The sequence below is a fragment of the Siphateles boraxobius genome, unplaced genomic scaffold (assembly GCF_051911475.1).
Source record: "Siphateles boraxobius isolate OS27281-9 unplaced genomic scaffold, OSU_SipBor_1 22, whole genome shotgun sequence".
NCBI classification, from domain to species: domain Eukaryota; kingdom Metazoa; phylum Chordata; class Actinopteri; order Cypriniformes; family Leuciscidae; genus Siphateles; species Siphateles boraxobius.
This window is the reverse complement of record NW_027508833.1, coordinates 33,325,713-33,345,982: the sequence shown is the minus strand read 5'-3', so window position 1 is coordinate 33,345,982 and position 20,270 is coordinate 33,325,713. Positions and strand designations below refer to the sequence as shown.

At 39.7% G+C, this 20,270-nt stretch overlaps 1 protein-coding gene across 9 annotated transcripts in view; it reads right to left on the bottom strand.

The window, feature by feature from the left end:
* Positions 1-20,270, bottom strand: part of hectd1 (HECT domain containing 1) — a 47,644-nt gene that overhangs the window by 19,458 nt on the left and 7,916 nt on the right. For all 9 annotated transcript variants that reach the window (XM_077239758.1, XM_077239762.1, XM_077239760.1 and 6 more), the window contains exons 3-24: positions 8,744-8,978; positions 8,316-8,543; positions 7,456-7,737; positions 7,032-7,302; positions 6,828-6,904; positions 6,360-6,458; positions 6,150-6,264; positions 5,442-5,616; positions 5,190-5,328; positions 4,922-5,092; positions 4,586-4,808; positions 4,180-4,443; positions 4,016-4,092; positions 3,490-3,624; positions 3,239-3,385; positions 3,041-3,135; positions 2,760-2,865; positions 2,519-2,653; positions 2,275-2,414; positions 1,800-2,123; positions 1,543-1,709; positions 767-943 (exon numbers count right to left, since the gene is read on the bottom strand). In XM_077239758.1, coding sequence (XP_077095873.1) covers positions 767-943; positions 1,543-1,709; positions 1,800-2,123; positions 2,275-2,414; positions 2,519-2,653; positions 2,760-2,865; positions 3,041-3,135; positions 3,239-3,385; positions 3,490-3,624; positions 4,016-4,092; positions 4,180-4,443; positions 4,586-4,808; positions 4,922-5,092; positions 5,190-5,328; positions 5,442-5,616; positions 6,150-6,264; positions 6,360-6,458; positions 6,828-6,904; positions 7,032-7,302; positions 7,456-7,737; positions 8,316-8,543; positions 8,744-8,978 — 3,782 coding nt within the window. The remainder of the gene's footprint in view (positions 1-766; positions 944-1,542; positions 1,710-1,799; positions 2,124-2,274; positions 2,415-2,518; positions 2,654-2,759; positions 2,866-3,040; positions 3,136-3,238; positions 3,386-3,489; positions 3,625-4,015; positions 4,093-4,179; positions 4,444-4,585; positions 4,809-4,921; positions 5,093-5,189; positions 5,329-5,441; positions 5,617-6,149; positions 6,265-6,359; positions 6,459-6,827; positions 6,905-7,031; positions 7,303-7,455; positions 7,738-8,315; positions 8,544-8,743; positions 8,979-20,270) is intronic.

Here is a 20,270-nt window from a genome sequence, read left to right as displayed (position 1 = left end):
AAACAGATCTTTTTTTTATAATTTCATGCAGAATAGAAGCAAGAGGAAAACACAATATAAGGAAGTAAACAGGGAAAAAAGACTAGTTTCAGATCAACCCCCATCAGCTTAATTTTCTTTAAATACGCAAAGCATTTGTGAAGTCACTTGAAAATGAAAAGGGCTGGTCTGAAAACAGTCACTCTGAGGCAAGATGGGAAAACAAGTCCAAATGTGATTTAACATTAGTTTTTTTTACTGTGTGAACGTCAGTAATGGGTAACTCCATCTCCCCCCTCACTTTTGATGGATTTGCTGCAGAAAGCTCTAAAACATGCAAATGCACTTGATGTTCACAATTTGTTTTCCCTTAAACACTGAAGTACCACTGAACTCCATTGTTGATTGGCCAGTAATGCACTTTTCATGTAGTGGTCCGATGCAGTGATGCCTTGAAAACCTCTGAACAGAAATCTGCTATGGCATAAGCATTACACATTATGCTGTCCTACACAAGCTACCAATGGTTGGATGCACACACTAAAGGTGATGATACACAGGGCAACTTCTTGAGCAATGTTGTTGGGCAATCTTGCCAAGTGATTGTTGCTTGGGTACTTTCCCATTGAAAATGGGCAATACATTTTTATCTGGATAATTTAGATCGGTCGTCGGCCCTGTCTCTCATCTGGTTGCCCGTTGACAGAACATTGCCCAGCAACATAGGCCAAAAAGTTGCCCTGTGTATCATTACCTTAAGAGCCACAGAAGTGACTCTAATCCTCACCATTATGGGCCTCTCCGGTCACAGTGCCCTCTCCTGCAGGATTGCCATCCTGGTCCCTCCACTTCCAGTCAATGCCACGCACCACCCGAGCCCCTGGAACGATGTACTTCATCACCTGAGAGCGAAAGAGACGGCGCTGTCGTCTCAAGTTGGCCTCTGCCTCCTTCACTGCTTTACCTGACAATGCAGAACAAACCTTTGCTGATTGGAAACATGAGCAGAGACAAAGCAACCTCAAATTAAAAAAAGCATGCAGTTAAGGGTAGTAATTTTTCTTTTGTGATACTTTAGACAAATTAAAATGTTTACTTAAGAGCTCTCTTTTAATGACTTCCAGTTCATATGTTAATCATAATCCAATACTTTCATGATGACAGATGTCTTTTAAAAGTTGGTATGAAATGTAAATTATTATTGTCTTCGATTATTGGAAAGAGAAATTTGTTTTTAGATCAGTTTCACTCGGCTGTACACCACAATGTGAAAAATCAGATCTTTAACTACTTCCTTCACATTACAACTTAAAAGCCAAACTTATTGTTTGGTGAAATATCTAGTAGCACATTCCTGAATCTTCAATGTTGCCATTATGGTGCTTTGGGATACAAATCCCCCCCCCATCCCCCCAAAAAAATCAATGGCGTTAGATTACTGCAATTAGGTTAATCACATGTAAAATATTCACATATGGACAAGAAACAGCTCTTGAGTAAGCATAAATATTATAATTAAATTACAATATGACAAAAGTAGTATTAGAAATGATTGGCACTTACCCAGCTGGTCCTCACACACACCAGTAACAGTGCCATAGATCTCTAGACCAGACAGGGAGAGGTAGTGTGTTTGTCCACTGGCATTCTTCCCCATCTGTTTAATACGAATGTGTCTCCAGCCCTGCTTCTCATCTTTGGATGGATCCAGAGGCCAAGTGGCTGTCGACCTAATGCAGTAACATGAGTCAGATAAGTAGGTGCAACCCCCCCCAAAAAAACAATAGCAATCTCCAAAATACTGGTTATAACACGCATACCCTGGCTCATTGAGAGAGCTGTCATCCACATGCGTGTAGAGTGTCATCCAGTTCTGACCATCTTTGGACACTTGAAATACCCAATTCCGGAGGGCGGATCGACCGTATCCACGAGCGTGGCGAAGTGTGTACGCAGAAGGGATGACCCATAAACCAAGGTCGATGGCAAACCATGCGTTTTTATCATCGTTGGTGTGACAGTTGAGGGCTGAGCTGTCTCTGCTCAGGATGTCTTCAAGTCGGCCATAAGGCAAGTTTCTGCCCTCGGAAGAGGTCACAACCACTAATCCATAAGCAGCAGGGTTCACCCATTCATACGCAGTCCTGTGGACAAACAGAAAAGGATTAATTTCCTTATGCATTATTTTTTTTTAAATGGGTTATATTGTGGTTCAGAGTATGAGAATGATCTTTGTTGATCATTGAAATAGGTTTTAATTGAAATTAGTTGTGCAAAAAAGAAAAATCTGCTTACTTTGCGTTGGTGCCGATCCAGTACACAATTCCGTTCTCGTCAAAGTCATGTTGGTGCCTGAAGGTGAAGCTCTGGCCCTCTCTGAGCTTTCTAACAAAGATGAATGAGGACCTGTCAAAGTCATACCACTGCTTGGCCACCTGGGGAAAGGGAGGAGACAAAGTTATGATCTTTTCTCAGATGCCTGTGAGGATACAACGAAGTAAATATGGAACAGTAGAAATAAACAAAAAAGCTTTCCTACCATCTTGAGCAAATACTGCTCCAGCGACTCAACAGTGGCCAGCGGCTCCATCTTTAGCATTCTACCAGTACGATCAATCAGGGCCGTTTCACCTGGAGCACGCTCCAAGCGGAAGCGTAACCTCCTTGTCAGTATCTAACACGACAGAAAAAGATTTAAATGAAATGACAATTCATAAAGAAAGATGTCACTGTTTCACATGCACCAAACTAAAAATACACATCCAAATATAGAGACTGACCTGTAAATTATATGTTGAGCCTGGTGTATCATATAAGTGTAGAGGTAGCCGCTCTATTGACTCCAACACTGCTATCAGTTTGCGGATTAAGGCAACTGCGGGTCGGCTGGAGGACAGAAACAATTAAATGTATGACAAACAAAAACAAATTTGCTAAACATGTCCAAACTAGAAAAATAACTTGCTGGATGAGACTCAGATATATAGGGAAGAGATCACTTTTGCATGCAGTGCCTGGGTAGTACACAATGACCTTATGTGTAACGGAATATATACTTTACCTTTCGTCATCTTCATTTTCAGTAAACGCAGTCTTGAACACATTTATTCTTTCCATCAGAGGCTTACAATCATGTTTCACATCTAGTTCCACACTCTGTGATGCAAACATGTAAATAGGTAAGAGAGTAATGAGTATTGGGAATAAAAGTGGACATGCTTCCAACTGACAGTAATGTAGATGTGTATGTGTGACTCACATTGCTGAGGACAGTAAAAAGTGCTTGCACGAGGCCACTGCTGCACATTTCATATGGAGAAATGGTGTTCTCGTCTTTGAGAACGACTATTAAATTCTCCAGAGCCGTTTTCATGAGGTCTCGCCATGTGTTTTCACCTTCAATACACTGAGGGGAAAAAAGCAACAAAATCTTACTCACCGTTGTTTTCTTTTTAACCTCAACTACATGGCAGCTAAAATAAACTGTGACAAAGTTTAGAATAATTATACCTGTCTGTTAGTATGCAACTCCCAAGCAGACTCTAGCTGGGTGGCGATGTTTCTCAGAGTGACCACTACCCCTCTCGGCATACTCTCCACAGCCTTGAAGTGATCGTCGTACAGATCTCTTGCCATGGTTTTCACCTACAGACACAGAGGTGGAAAAAGAATGTTGAGTAATTTTATGTAATACACTACAGTTTAAAAGTTTTGGGTCAGTGTAATTTTTAAGGGTGTATTCAATTGATCAAAGTGACAGTAAAGACATTTATAATGTTACAAAAGGTTCCTAATTCAAATAAATGCTATTCTTTTGAACTCTATATTCAGAAAGAATTCTGATGTAATGCATCATGTTTTCCATGAAGTGCTTTTCGTGTGTAAAAAAATAATAATCATGTGACACTGAAGACCATCTTGTGACACAATCATGTGACACTGAAGGCTGAACAGTTGTGCAACCATGGCTCAAATAGGCATGGTCAAAACTATGAGTCAAGCTCTAAAGGATAAAATTAATGCTCATTAATCATACCTTCTGTTTAGTTTTTTCCAATTTGGATTTAAGCTTTCTTCCTCGCTTACCAGTCCAGCCAGTAACAAACTCGGACCCTGTTACAAACAGAGGCACCAATAATTGAGTGAATTAGGAAACATACTGACAAAACCGATGCTTTTAATCTATTATTCCAAACTTACCTAGAGAGGTTTCTGCTGTGAAAGAGTGCTTAGTGCCTCGGTTTGACTCAAACACAAAGCCTGGTAGGTCCTCTTTGAGGATGGTGGCCTGCTGGCCATCTGAGTTATGGATGGCAATCTCACCCTCTTTCAGACAAGTGAGAGACCAGTTGCCCACAGTGAGTTTGGTGGGACCTTGTGTGGACAGAATGGGCTGGCTGGCTGTCACTGGTTTGACCTGACTCCTGGCACGCTGCAGCTTCTCCAGAAACTCACTTCTGCTCTCTACAGGAAGGAGGGAAAGAAAGCATCAGCTATTAGAGCGCACAGGAGTCAATCATAATTTAACAAAGAAATAAAATGTATTCAACTGGTGTCAGGAACTTTTGTTTTTTCATTCATCGAGGAGTCTATGCAGGGGACCTACCCGAACTGTCAGAGCCACCCTCTGGGCTTCCACTGGAGTACATGGTGGCCAGTTTACCATCCAGGATGAAGCGGAACCAACCATTGCTTCCATTGGAGAGCTCCAAAGCAGCTGCGTCACTCCAGATATAAAGGCAGTCCCTGCCTCTGATGATGGACCAGTCTCTCCAGTGGTAGGGCTTCCCCTGCTGGATCTCTTTGGCATCCTCTTGTGGTTCATCATCCTAGAAAATAGACAGATCAACTTCAGAGCAATTTCTAAATATTTCCAAGAATTATTTTTACAAAATAATTGCACAACAATAAAGACATGAATCTGAACTGCGTTGATTCAGACCTTCTCAGGCTTGGCCTCTTCCTCATTTTCATCATCTGACGTGGGTCCTGCCAGAGTGGACACCTTATTAATGACACCCAGTCTGGCCAGCTGATCTAAAAACACGTCACCTCCCTTATCCACTAGATCCCTAATGATCTGAAGTGCCAGCAGGTGACCATCATCATCATCCTGTGAGAGAGGAGTAGAAAGGTCAGTAAGACTTAACTTTAGCCCTATTAAATTTAAAAAAAAGATCATCAAGAGGGAAAGACTAAAATTATCTGACCTCCTGATCCAGGACAGTTGCAGTGATCTCCACAAGTACAGTGGGCAAGTTGTGTCCAGCATCAGAGTCACACACTTCCTTAAGTAGAACTTCAGAACTGTAGTGCACCATCTTTCTGATCAGAGCTAAACTGGCTTTCCTGTGAAAGAGATGATGCAAACTGTTATCCAAAATGCAAAACATATAGCACTAAACGTTTTTCTTTTTTTTTTAAATGTACTTCAGCACTGATGGTCCACATGAACCCCTCACCTTATTGAAGGCAGCATGGTTTGCTGAAAGGTCTGTGCAAATACTGGGAGCAGCCTTTTCAGGTAGATAGGTGCCATCTCAGGGTCACCTTTCGGCTCACTGCCCTCTTCCTCTTCTTTATTAATATCCTTCTTTTTCTTGTCATCCCCCTTGTTGACAGGGCACATCCAGTCTCCTACATCACACATAACATGAAACTCTTTATTTGCAAAATCCCATGGAAGTCACCATTATGAAATTAATGGTGAGTGACTGCATTAAAGGACAAAGGTGTAATTTCTATGCCGACAGTGTCACCACAAAGAATCGCATAAATAATAGTTTTTAAACAGGGCCTTCCAAACACTCCCTCATCTGCCATTGGCTGTCCAAACAAGCTACTCTGTCCCAAATTCACACTATTGGTTTAGCCAATACTGCGGTGTCTGACTGATTTGAGATGCTTAAATGACAAAGGCAATGTTCTGATTGCACCATATGGCCTCAGTGTTGACATTTTTCAGGAGAAATTAGCATTCAAATAGTTTATAATAGCCTCTGCATACTAAGAAGAAATAAAAAAGTATTTTACCAAACACTTTAGCTTTAATCTTCTGAAGCATTTACTTTCAAATAGCAAAAGGGTAACAACTAATATTTTATTGGTGTGACTGATACCAGTGGTTAACCGAAATGTCAGGAAGTTAAGATAAAAGCTGATGGACTCACCAGGTGACTGGAGAATTGCTACAACCTCACTGTGTCCCCTTTCTCTAGCTTTGTCTAATGGAGTTTTTCCATCTTCATCTCTCAGGTCAGGGTTGGCCCCATGGCGGAGTAAAGTCTATTGGGACAACATTTGCCATAAAATAAATAGAATGTGTTAAAAACAATGTATAATGAATGTACAAAGACTGGGTCACATGACAAACACTTTACCTTGGCTACTTGTGGCCTGCCAAAACAGGCAGCATAGTGCAGAGAGGATGACCTCTGGCCTCTATTGACATCAGCACCTCTCTCGCAGAGGAACTCCACCTTAAGCAGGTCAGAATACAGTGAGATCTTGCAGTCATCAGAAAACTATGTTCATCTGTTACACTGACCCCATTCTTTAACTTACAAATGCAATCACCAGACCAAGAGGGTCAAGAAATTAGGTTGTATTTGTTTTCATTATGTACGAAATTTGTAATATTGCTGCTGGTGGCGAGTCAGCCAGAATTACAATCATGCCAATTCAGCTGTGTCTCCTCCACATAACCATATTGCACAACGTAAGAATAGTGTCATCCTAAATTCAGAGTGTAAGATTTATTCATAAATATGTGTTTTGTTTGCTCATGCTGTTGCAATTTCTTGCAACATGTGCACTGAAAAAACCCCCCAGCTATAAATAAAGCCTACCATCTCTTGTGTTCCAAATGCAGATGCCCAGTTCAAGAGAGTCTGTCCTACATCATCCATGAAATTCACTTCGAACGCTTTCAGGAGGAGGGAAAACAAGTAAACAGTACAAGTCAGGTAGGATGTCGCCTCAAAGCAACAAAAGATTTCAAAGTCCATGTCCCCCTAATATATTGATCTTGCATGCACTACTTAAACACTTACCACCGGTGTCAATTGCATCAATGAGAGCATCGGTGTCTTTGCTGCGTATACAGTCAATAAGCTGTCGGTGGGAACGTTCCCCGGAGCTGTCAAGACGCCGTAGACCAGGGATACGGCCGGTAGAACCAGCCGTGGATTTGGGCAAAGCCTTGCGGCCCTCAAAGAGCAGCACCAGCAGCAAGTCCACCAGCCGCATGGTGTCCAGCACGCAGCGCTCATCCCCCTGCAGAGCACTCTCCATGGAGTCAGGCAGCTCGGAGCGCAGGAGATCCTGAAGGAGGAGAGGAAACACAAATGTCCATAAATGTAACCAGTGGAAACTGGGATTTCAAATTCATTTCAGAAATGTCCTCTAGCAATGTTCTGTACGGATCTTATGACATCTAGCAAATGGCTAGAATATTTCTGTGAATATACATCTTACATGTGTGACAAGTGGTGAGCCTCTGCAGAGTGTAGACAGCAGGCTGACAATGGTGGACACTTGGTTGCTCAGTTTAGAGTCTGCAGCAGATGGAGCGGCTCCACTAGAAGTCCTGCCAGGCTTGCAGGTGGAAGAGGGTCCAGATGCCGTCCCTCCTGCCGCAGCCATACGGGACAGCAGCTCTTCTGTCAGTCCATGCTTAGCTAAAGGAGCTGGGTCAACTCCACGCCGTGTAAACCGGTCAGCCAGTGAAGCAAAGCAGCGAAGAGCTCCATCAGAAACCTGTGGATTTCACCAGGACAATTATCATTTAGTTCATGTAACATTTGTGCATCATTTTACCAACAATTGTCAGTTCTCTATACCTATTAGGATGCATTCAATTGATTAAAAGTGAGAGTAAAAGTAATTTATAATGTTATAAATTGCTTTTCTTTTGAACTTTCTTTTCATCAAAGAATCGTAATTTTTAATCAGTTTCCACAAAAATATTAAGCACCAAATCTGTTTGCAATATTGAGGGGGAAAAAATCAGCACATTATATTTCTAAAGGATCATGTGATACTGAAGACTGCAGTAAAGGCTGCTAAAATGGAAAACAGATATTTGAAATTGTAATATTTTCCAATATTACTGTTTTTGCTGTATTTTTGATCAAATAAATAGTCTTGGAAAAGAGCCTTTTTTAAAACAAATGAAAAAATTTTAAACTACCTCAAACTTTTGAATGAGCGCGCAATTTTAAATTCTGAACAACTTAAATTTCAGTCCGTTTCTCACAAAAAAGCTACAGAAGTCTTGTGGTTCACCCAAAAAAATTGCACTCTATTTTGTGAAATAAGTTTTAGTCATGTACTACCTGGTGGTCTTCATGTTTCAGCAAACTAGACAGGGACTCCACGCATGTCTCAAGGGAAGAGTCCTGTGGCTCCATCTTACTACAGAGGCGAGAAACTACTGCCATGGCAGAGTGCAATGTGTCTTTGTGCACAAGATGACCACTGTCCCTAATGAAGCTCAACACACAGTTCAGTCCACCCGCTTCAAATACAGCTCCAGACTCCCGTGTGCAGATCAGCTCCAGAACCTGATGACAAGACAGTATATGGTATGACCATCATGCATTGTGGAATTTACTGCTCCTTTGTAAAAATCAAGTAGCTTCATATAGCATCTTTTCAACTGTTTAACCTCGTATTAGCAAATTGATTGAAAAACCGTAAGATGAAGAAAAAAAAAAAAAAAAAAGAAAAAAAAATTCACACCAGCCAATAAAGCAATATTTACTTTTACACATTGTTCAGCCAGATCTCTGCTGGTCCTGTTGTTAAGCTCCACCACCACTAGCCGGTTACACAGGGCTTTGATGGCTCCATCTACTCCCACAATCCTGCGGGTGCATTCAGCAGAAACGTCCAGGTAGTAGGTGATGGCCCTGGCTGTCACTTCCAGCACATTATCTGGTGCGCTCTCATCCAGGAAGATCTTACACAGAGCTGGGAGAAATGTCCGTGGAGGACACCTGTGGTGGTGAGACAGCAGTGTCAATGAAATGAAGGTACACATTAGGGATACACGATATGGAGGGACAACGGCGATACATTATTCACTTGTTGAATAGCAAAATGCGATGCAACAAATCTTGTGTCAAATAACTTATGTTAAGACAGAAAATAATTATAACTAATATGCATGTCTCATGTTCCATGTAAACAAAGCATTATGCCAACCTCTCAAAGGCCTCGTTTAGACTGCAGGTCTTGATGCCCAATTCTGATTTGTTGCCTATATCCAATATTTTTGATTGTCCGATTACACATTCTTTCACATTCTTTCAACCCATATCCGATTCATGAATTTATACTTTCCATACTATTTGAAACATTGTGCATGCTTAAAAAGTGTTCTTGCACAGATGGACGAACGCGAAATATGCTTGATGCTAGCTTTTATGCAAGTTTTGCCAAACATCACCATGATTTTGAGGCGGAGGAGCGAGGAGGATGAAAAGGGTCATCATTGCAGCCTGCGCATATGCTTCAGTTATTGTGTGCGAGAGAGTTCTCAGGACTGGCGGGAACATATTGTGGCGGGCTTTAACGAGGAGCAGTGGGTGCTATGAAGTGGGTGGGTGCATCCGAAATTTTAGGATGATTAAGCCAACTTTTGATATGTTGTGTCAATGTTTGTCAACATTCCTCTCCTACGACGACATGACTTTGCTTCGGGCCATCCGTCCCTTTTCAGATGCGCGTCGAACGGCAACAAAAACAAACTGGGCTAATCCGCACCACGAAACAAACTGTTCCAGCCAATAACCGACACAAAGGATTTGGGGGTGGGGTTTAGGGGGTTAGTGCGCGGATGAGGAGGAGGGAGGGTCTAGCTAGCCTCCGATTTGTTTGACAACACTTCGAACGTCAACAAGAAGTGACGTCACCCGACATCGCTTGGAGCACATTTAAGTCTTGGCGCCTAAATAATGTCTATTAGCCATTGGCTAATAAAATTCTTAGATTTTTAGAGGCTATGTATAAGTTTTGCATAGATATATTTTCACTCGCTGAACACTCTGACATAGTACAAATCGCTAAAACAAAGAGCAAAACTCTCAAGCGCTATTTCAATTCAGCTCAATGGATGCGCAGCATACCTGTATTTGACATATCGTAAACTCGAGTGTCAAGTTGCACGACTTGCCGTCTCTTTGCTGAGAGCCCTGTTTCTCTCACACACACGCAAAACGAGAGAGCGAGCGAAAGTCTTGCATACCACGCAGAATCAACACGGTACGTGTAAATAATAGTCTTTGTTGTATTGAAATTATTCAGCTTTTAAGAACAAACAGAAGATATGCTGATTTCTCCGGTAGTTGGCAGAACTAATGCTGGCGCTCATCTATTACCATCCCTGTTTGGATTTCAGCAAACACTTCGAGCGAACGCTTACTGTGCGTTCACACCGGACGCGAATAGTAGGGGTGGTGAAAAAAATCGATTATTGATTAATCGCGAATATGTTATGGACAAGTATGAATCGATTATTAAATCTTCAAAAATCGATTTTTTATTTATTTTAAAAAAAAAAATGCATTTTTTTTGCAAGGCGCCGTTTAGGGCTTATATCAAACTTGTTTCACGCACACATATATGAAACACTTGCATACACATATATTAAGTAGTCAAACATACATGTATACTGCTGAATGCTCAAACAAATACATATGAAATGCACAACGACACACCTAAAGTCGGTCACGCACATACACGCAAACTCTACACACACGAGATGCGCGCACATACAAACTCTCCACGCACATAGCCTACTCATATGAGACACGCGTGGCACACACAAACTCTCCACGCACATATGAGACATGCGCGCACACACTCATATGAGACGCGCGCGCACACATAAACTCTCCACGCACATACTGACGCGAGCATACACACACACAAACTCGCGCACAAACTCAATGAGACGGAACACATACAAACTCTCCGTGCACATACTCATATGAGACGCGAGCACACACACACACACACACACACACACACACACAAACTAGCACACATACTCATCTGAGACGCATGCTCACACAGTACATGATATGATTCTCAGTGTGAACAGAAATCACACATTAAGTGCATTTTTTGTTAACAGAGACAGAGTCCATTGCTTTTATTGTTTTTGGTTGTTTTGTTCATTTAAATAGTCTTTAGAAATAAAAGTTTATTGATCTTTGAAAAGGTGTACCTTCATTATTATGCCATTATCATTATTTTAGAAGAAAATGGAACGACTTTATCAATATTATCATTTATCGCAATAATTTCTTGGACAATTTATCGCCCAGCAAGATTTGTTATCATGACAGGCCTATAGGTGTTACTGAAGTTACAGTAAGTTGTTCAAAAATATTCATTTTGTCTTCTTAATGATTAAATTGGACAATTTTCTTCTAGAAAGGTGTTCAGGTGGAGAGAAAACCTTTTCTTTACCTTGATATGTTTCGACTGCAACCTACAGTCTTCCTCCACCTGAACAACACCTTGTCTTTCTAGAAGAAAATTGTCCAATTTCTACAGTATGTTGGTTCTGATCTACTTCCTAAAGGAAATAAGCCTTTGATTTATTTGTTATTGTTTAGTTTAACTTGATGAGTCACAACACAATGTGATGTATTCATTTCTGTGTTCTACAGAACATAAGCTACATACAAATAATTCTTAAGTTATAACTACACGACACAGAAAGTGCTTTGAGTTGTTGTTACTCAATAAAAGAGTTAAGTAATTCAGCAGGTGAATTTTTTTTAATACTGCAATCACTTTGTAGTGTATTTTCGTTTACTGTTGTGAAATGGAAAATCAATAATCGCTAATCGAGAATCGTTAATAATCGAAAATTGACTGTAATCGAATCGGGACTTCAATAATCGTAATCGAATCGGGAAATCAGACAGATTAACCACCCCTCGAATAGAGTGTCAAATTCGCGTCTAGTTTGACTTAATTCTTCACTTAAGTTTGTGTTAATTCGCGCGTCAAGAGTGAAACTGACGAAACCCGTTGGTGGCCATCTTATTCCAAGATGTCTGTTGTTGATAGGTCATTTATCGAGAGAGTCACCGCATTGTATTTGCCCTGGAGACCAGAACAGCGGCGTAGGGATCATCATCGCTGTATTTGGGTCCACCAGACCCTTCGGAGGCGAACCCAGTTCGGCGAGTTTCACCATTTGCTCCAGGAGCTGCGCCTGGATGATGGCCGGTTTCAGCGGTACTTCCGCCTGTCCCGCGCCAAGTTCAATGACCTGCTGTCCCATGGCTGGTTCAGTTACCTGCTGTCCCGCATCGGAGCGAGGATCACCCTCGCCCACCTAATCTGTAATTTATTTTTCTTTTGATGATAAATGGAGCCAGCCTAGGCTACTACAAAAGTGATTAAACTGTCCAGTGTTTTTTTTACCTCACACAACACTGTCCACGAACTATGTTCTTGCACTAAAGTATGTTGGTTCTCTTTACATTAGAATAATAATAATAATGTTTCATATAATCTAGATTAGATATGGAATAAATAGCATACAAAATTAATGTCTCATATATTAAAATCAAGTTATGTGGTAATATATTTACTTCACCACGTGACAGCAGCAAGCTGGCTCCTGATTGGTTAACGCGGCGTGAATTTGACGCAGAAGTTCAGATTTTTCGGCTCGGGCGGCAGACGCGAATTCGCGTCAAACTCGTTAATGCACAAAAAGAACTAAATAAATCAATCATTCGCGCGTAACGCGTCAGACGCTCAATTTGCGCTATTCGCGGCATTCGCGTGAACTTGACGCGCGAATGAGACGAATTCGCGTCTACCGCGCGCCGCCCTCTACGCCTCATTCGCGCCGCAGGAATTTTTTAAACACTTTGCATTGTAACGCGTCTTTGCATTGACTTAACATTGAAATCACTCGCGCTAGACGCTCTATTCGCGTCCGGTGTGAACGCACCATTAAAGCTTGATAAATATTCATGAATCCAGAAGCTCATCAAAGTGCGTTTTATAATGTTATTAGTAGTAGTATTAGTATTATCTTTTAAACACTGAATGACCAACAATATCTTAAGCACCACTAGGGCTGGGTTTCGTAACACAATTTTCGATACCGATACCTTGACTTCGATACCGGTTCCTAAATGATACTTTTTTCGATACCAATTTTATGAAACCAGTTTTAACAATAAAACATTACCTAAAAAAAAAAATATATTTACATTTTTTTCAGTTTGTTGACTTTTTTTACACTCATATTTTGAGTCTGTAAAAAGGCACCAATGCTAAGGTTTTCTGTGTTTCCTAATCATTTAACAACATTTATTCTTTACTTCAATGAGCTCATTGTTTCTGCCTTAACTTAATGCATTGTTTAACAATGAAACTGTGTGTAATGCATTTCAATTCATTTTCATTCAGTCACCTCTGATAACAGATCACTCTAAATTGTAATTTAGCTGCTTTAAAAACGATATGTATTATGAAAAATGCTATACGAATAAATGTGAATTGAATTAAATATAGGCTACTGGGGTGCGGGATATATGCCTCGCGCTCAGCACACATGAAGCTTGCCGCAAAGCACTGGCAAAATAGCCTAATGATTATGGATGTGTCGGGAAACAATAGCAAGGAGATATTTTAATTGTTTATTGATGAACAAGTGTTTACCAGAGCATGTGAGCGGAGCGGAGCGTGAGCGGTAATACTTCCTCCTGAGCGGAGAGCGTCTTTCTGAAGATTCCGCTCCGCTCGCTCCGTCCGCTCAGCGCCGCTCGCTCTACTCAGAATGCCCTATTGTGATTTGGTAGTTCGAGACTCAGTGAATTAGCTAAAGCAATAGTGGGTTGGTTATGGAGTTCAAATATAGTTTTAAGGCAGGTGCGAGCCTTATGCATAACATGCATCTTGTTTGTGTGTGTAGGGCCCTATGAAATCAGTTTTATTTTTTCTCAAATTCAGTTTTATTTTTTTTCAAATTCCATTTTTTTGGATTTATTTTTAGCCCTTTCGGATTTGCTTGTTTTCTTTTCACTCCTAAGCAGTATTGACCGTTAAATTCAGTTACACAAACTCACAATTCAGCTTTTTTATTTAAACTCTTAATATATTCAGCAAAGTACATTCAAAATTCTCCAAAATTAAGCCAAACCTTCAACAAATCTCTGGCCAAAAATAACAGTAACATGGAGGTAAAAGTTACAAGGTAGGATTTATGAATATTAAATCAAAGATTAAATGCAGACATGCTGCAGGGAGACAGAAACATTGAAACAACGATATGTGCCTGACAGAAAGCCAACACAATGACATTAAAACCACTTTTCCTAAAGTAAAAAATTCTTTATAACTACTTGCATACATCATTTATTCTTTCAAGCAGACATATTAACAAACATATTAAAGCTATTAACAAACAGTGAATGCTTTTCTCTTTTTCTTTTGTTGCTTGACACGGATCGCATTAGGTTTATTACCCACTGTCACTTTAAGACGTCGGATCATGTCCAATGACATGCGGATCCACTGATGCACATCCGATACACTCACAACTGTTTAAGACATAGCTGACATAGTTTACGTGAATACCCTCCAAAACGGACATTTAGACATAATGTTGTGTGTATTTGTCTATTTAGACACGAAAGAGAGCTCAATTCAGTACTCGCGCGCTGTATGGCTGCACGCTTCGGGTCGGGTGTGTGCGCACAGAAAACCGTACCGAATAGAGCTCTTTTTTGCATCATCACTCTTATTCAGATCGCCTGCTCTACTCATTCTCCCAGACGTTTAAATTTTTTTAACCTTTTATGAGAACGCTGGTTAGATCAGCACGTTACAGTATACAAATGGACGCATCTACCACAAACGCAGCCCCCGTTAGCTCTTCAGAAGCCACTCGCTTCGACATTTTTTTCCCTACGCGTGAACGTGAGGTCGTATGGTTACTTGGCAACATGTTTAACAATGCCATTTGGCTACAGTTTAGCTAGAGAGCTTTCTACGTTTGTTGTTTTAAACTGAAAAATGAGAAGTAAAAAAAATTGTTTATTTAATATGTCAACAAAATATATGCAAATTCTGTGTGTATAAGAGAATTCCGTTTTCACGTGTAAATTCCGTGATTCCGTCCGCGTTTTCCGCATCACGGAAATCATAGGGCCCTATGTGTGCTAGTGTTGTCAAAAATATCGATATTTCGATAAATATCGATACTGAAATATTGGAACGGTACCAATACTAATTTCCCGAAGTATCGATACACCGATACTAGCCGAGGGGTCACTTTCACTTCTCGCCGAAGGCGCGTTGACAAACACGACACGTGACGCACTCGTCTCATTCGCTCTGGTTAAATAGCAAAAGTGAAAGGGAAGATGGCGAGTGCGGCGCCGCGACCGGCTTTGGTTGATTGATAAAGAACACCGCGAGCGGGCATGCCGGAGAATAGCGCGGACACGTGTAAAAAACACACTGCGAGCGGGCATGTCGGAGAATAGTGTGGACAGGGCACGCGCTACACACCGCGAGCGGGCATGTCGGAGAATAGCGCGGAGACGCGCTTCACACTCCAATTTGATACTGTTAAGTGCTTTGACACAATCTGTATTGTTAAAAGCAATATATAAATAAAGGTGACTTGACTTCATGCCAATCCATTGAGCATTGTTTCCGCGTGTGATGCACGCACGTTTGCATTTAAATCTGTTCATCAAATTACGTTAATGTAGGCTATTAACCAGCATTTATGACCGATGAACAATGCATTTGTCACAGTATATTTTAATCTTTGATCCACGTTAATATATTAACCAGCATTTATGACCGATGAACAATGCATTTGTCACAGTATATTTTAATCTTTGATTCACGTTAATATATTAACCAGCATTTATGACCGATGAAAAATGCATTTGTTACAGTATATTTTAATCTTTGATTTACGTTAATGTATTAACCAGCATTTATGACCAATGAACAATGCATTTGTTACAGTATATTTTAATCTTTGATAACAGTAGGTAATAAAAAAAACAACGGATCATGTTAGCTCTTGTCCAATGAAAAAATATTAACAGATAGAACTCAGGACATTTTTTTCATGTAAAATATACCTCATTGTCATGTTCTACACTTGTTATATTTAGCTTTAAATAAAAAAAGACCCCCTTAATATTGTGGCAGTTTTTTCTCTGTGGTATCGAAAATGGTATCGAATATCGATATTTTTCAAGGTATCGTATCGAAGTTAGAAATTCTAGTATCGTGACAACACTAATGTGTGCGTGCGTGAGCGTTTTAATATGCCTGTTTTGCAACTGCAGTTATGTTCACGGAAATAAAATAACGAAAATCAAATATATCTTTTCAGTTATTGCATTTAATAAGCAAGTTTGCCAAAGGGCTAGACATGTTTTTTAATTAAGTTAATTTAATGCATTTAAATGAATAAAAAGAACAGACTTTTATTCAGAATCACCCCGAAATAACTTCTATTTATTTACAATCCTAGCTACTGTAAATGATACATTTATTCCAGATATTCATTACAAAGTACAAACAGAAAGCAAGTAGCCTACAGAGACATTATGTCTGAGCGGGATTTGTTTTACCGGTGACTGAGTGGAGCGACTGAGTGGAGCGCACGCGCATAGAGCGGAATATTGAGCTGAGCGTCACACCGCTCCGCTGACATGCTCTGGTGTTTACTAAGTGTGTTGGCACGAAGATGATTGTGGCGATGCTGACTCGTCATTCCTGCAGTATTGAACGCGCACGCGTGCCTGTATGGATTATATTTATTTCTAATTGTTTCGTTTAAAAGTAGACAAATTTTGACCGTCTATAGGGACTATAGTGAGGCAAGCATTTTAAGTGCCTTATCAAATTTGTACTTTAAACAATACTTTAAACATCAACAAGAATTGACGTCACCCGACAACGCTTCGTGCACCTTTAAGAGTGTACTTCAGATACTTCAAAAGCTGTGCCTTTTTACAAAGATTATAGCTTATCTTTTACGACGATTATAAAAAAAATTGTATATCTCAGTCAGGCGAGTAAACTAAAAAATGTAATAGCCAATGTTGATTCTATTACCAAGGTGTGCTTAGAGGGTTGCTGTATATATTTTACTGTAGAGGGTAACGGTATATATTAGGAAAAAGTAATATCCATCATTAATGACAATCAGTGGGGCTGGGTTAGCCTGGTTAAAACCAGACCCTTCTCAGTCGTAACTGAGTTAGGGTCTGGGGAAGGTTCATTCACAGCTCATTTCCAAAGGGGTGTCACCAACGGACGTCGCTCAAATGCCTCTGTAAGCAATTGCAAAGACCTTAAAACCAATCAGATCGATCGTCATCTTGTAAAGCCCGCCACAACGTTTGTGAAAAAAATATTGCAAAAAATGCTGTAAACTATACAGGTAAGCCTAGTTGTTACATTACTATAATATTAAACGTTAAAATTGACTGATTAGTATAGGTTACTTACATTTAAATTACATTCGGAGGTTTTTATTATAATAATAATAATAATTATAATAATGTTATAATAATGTAACGGCGGAGACTAGGGCTGCAGCTATCGATTCTTTTTGTAATCGATTAATCTAGCACTTAATCGATCGATTAATCGGATTTTGTGTGTGTGTGTGTGTTTTATTAACAGAATAGTTATATTAAACTTGTGTCTATTTCAGTTAAAGCTGTTATAAGTTATATACTATGCAAGTTATAAAGCTATCTCATATGTGAATTTTCCTTTAAGATGTTATAATATAACCACTCTAAGCATCTAAGCATATTTGTGTATTCTGGTAGTTAACGCTGAAGAAGAGCTGTAACATGACTTGTTGAACATGCAGTAAAAGCTGACGCACTTTTTGTTCCGTGCGTTTTAACTGAAAAATGAGTACTCCGAATCTTTATTAAACCAACAGGCTGGGGACTTTAATTTTTTGTTGTTGTTTGTAACTATTTGGCAGACGTGAAATACAAACAAGTTCTCGCAAAGACTTCCTCCATCCCGTCCCGGTGTGTACAGTGAATGCATGCTGAAATTATTGTTGCGTGGCTACATAAAAGTTTAAGCATATGTGATGCATTGGTGCAATCGGTCTGACTGGCGTGTGTGTGTGTGTGTGTGTGTGTGTAGGGGTTCTTTTTTTAGGCTATACTCTCTTGCAATTGAACGTGATAGTTACGTTTACTACTAAAAAATGTCATCAAAGCTAAAAATCATATCTAGTCAAACCGCATCAAGACATCGCTACAAATACAGTATGGGATTAAAATCAGCGAACATCAATAGGCTTAGACTACGTTACCTTGTTTCAGCGAGTTAAGTGTATTAAGTGAATTAAGTGTGTAATGATCCCACACTTTAGAAAATTTTTGCCGTTTATTTACATATTTATTCTCCGCCATCGCGCCAACTAAATTCAAAATATATGCTTCCTGAACAGGTCCTTGTGAATAAACAGTCTGTGTGAAACAATCAAATCCCTGCGCCGCGCGTATAGTGCGCGCCATAGGAATTTAACGAGTTTTTCCCTCGAGGAATTTTTGTAATAGAGTTACTCGAGTAACTCGAGGAATCGTTTCAGCCCTAGAGGAGACGTTAAACCGAGGTCCTGACTCTGTGGTCATTAAAAATCCCAGGATGTCCTTTGGAAAAAGAGTAGGGGTGTAACCCCGGCATCCTGCCAAATTTGCCCATTGGCCTCTGTCCATCATGGCCTCCTAATCATCCCCATTTATATACTGATTGGCTCTATCACTGTCTCCTCTCCACCAATAAGGTGGTGTGTGGTGGGCGTTCTGGCACAATACGGCTGCCGTCGCATCATCTGCACATTGGTGGTTCCCCTTCCATATGTAAAAAGCTTTGAATACGCATTGATTAAACGCATTAATAATAACTTTAATGACAATTATGTTTCAATTTGTTTTTTGAAATATAAACATTTAAATGGACGCTTTTCTGAGTTAAATGGAACATCAAGTTACATTGTTTACAAGTCGTTTTATTGATGTCTTTCCACGGTTCAAACACTGATTGAGCGATTACATGACAGGATTAATTTCAGTAAGTCAATCTATATCTTTCGACATGCCTTTTGAAGTTGATGTTTATTTTGTGCTGTAATTAATAGTTCAGAGGAAAAGATAATCAGTTTACGAGGGCTTCACACTGCCACTTTGCTCAAACGACAGCGATCTGCCACGCCACATTAAAGAGTGCCAAAATGGTATTTAATGTTTGAATTTCTTAAAAAAGCTGAGACTTTGTTTCATATCACAAGTAACAAAGCATAAAAGTTATTGCGATATATTGAATGGGAGGCAAGCCAGAGTTTTTTTCTCATTCATTAACTGAAAATAGCATAGACCAAAAGATCGATTCTTGGGATTTAAGAATCGATTAAAATTGAGAAATCCATATATTTAACCCAGCCCTAACAATCAACTGTAAATATAAACAAATGGCAGGCTTAATTTACATGCGTCAATTTTGTGCAAAAAACTGCTTATACAGTTTATTGTACTTTGGTTTAAGACGTCTGTCGTATTTCTCCTATGGGTAGCCACCACCTGTGATCTACAGCTTTTATCAAACCACTAATGACTGAGTGTGGTCATCACATTTAAGACCAAAATAATCCCAAATGACTGAGGTGCTTCCTTGTTTGTCTTGACCTTCTTCAACAGCTATTGTGGCTTCCTTGTTCTGACCTCCACGCCTACTCATTTTACAAAATTAGCAAAACACACTGCTGATCCAACAAATTTAATTATAGAATTTAAGACGAGTAAAAACATTTTAACAATCTTGTGTAAACCCTTTAATTATTGAATGTTGGACTGAGTTGCTTGTGTATCTAGTGGTAGCAGACTTATATATACTCATTAAGTATATATATATATATTAGGGGTGTCGCAATATACCGGTATTGACGATAATCGTGATATTCAAAGCATGAAATATCGACATCGTGTTTCATTTGAGAGCTACTTTTTGAAAAAAAAGATAGTGGCCGAGAGCTACTCATGTAGGCTAATACAATACTTAAATCTCTTAAATAATGTCTCATAACTCTCATATTAACAACTAGTTTTGTAGAACGATATATGTCACCCTTAAATGTCAGAGAAAAGAACAGAATCAGAGATACATTTTTTTAAAGAAAATTGTACTTTGCATATTATACTGTAAAAACACATAATTATAGTTGATTTTATAGTGCATCTTAACTA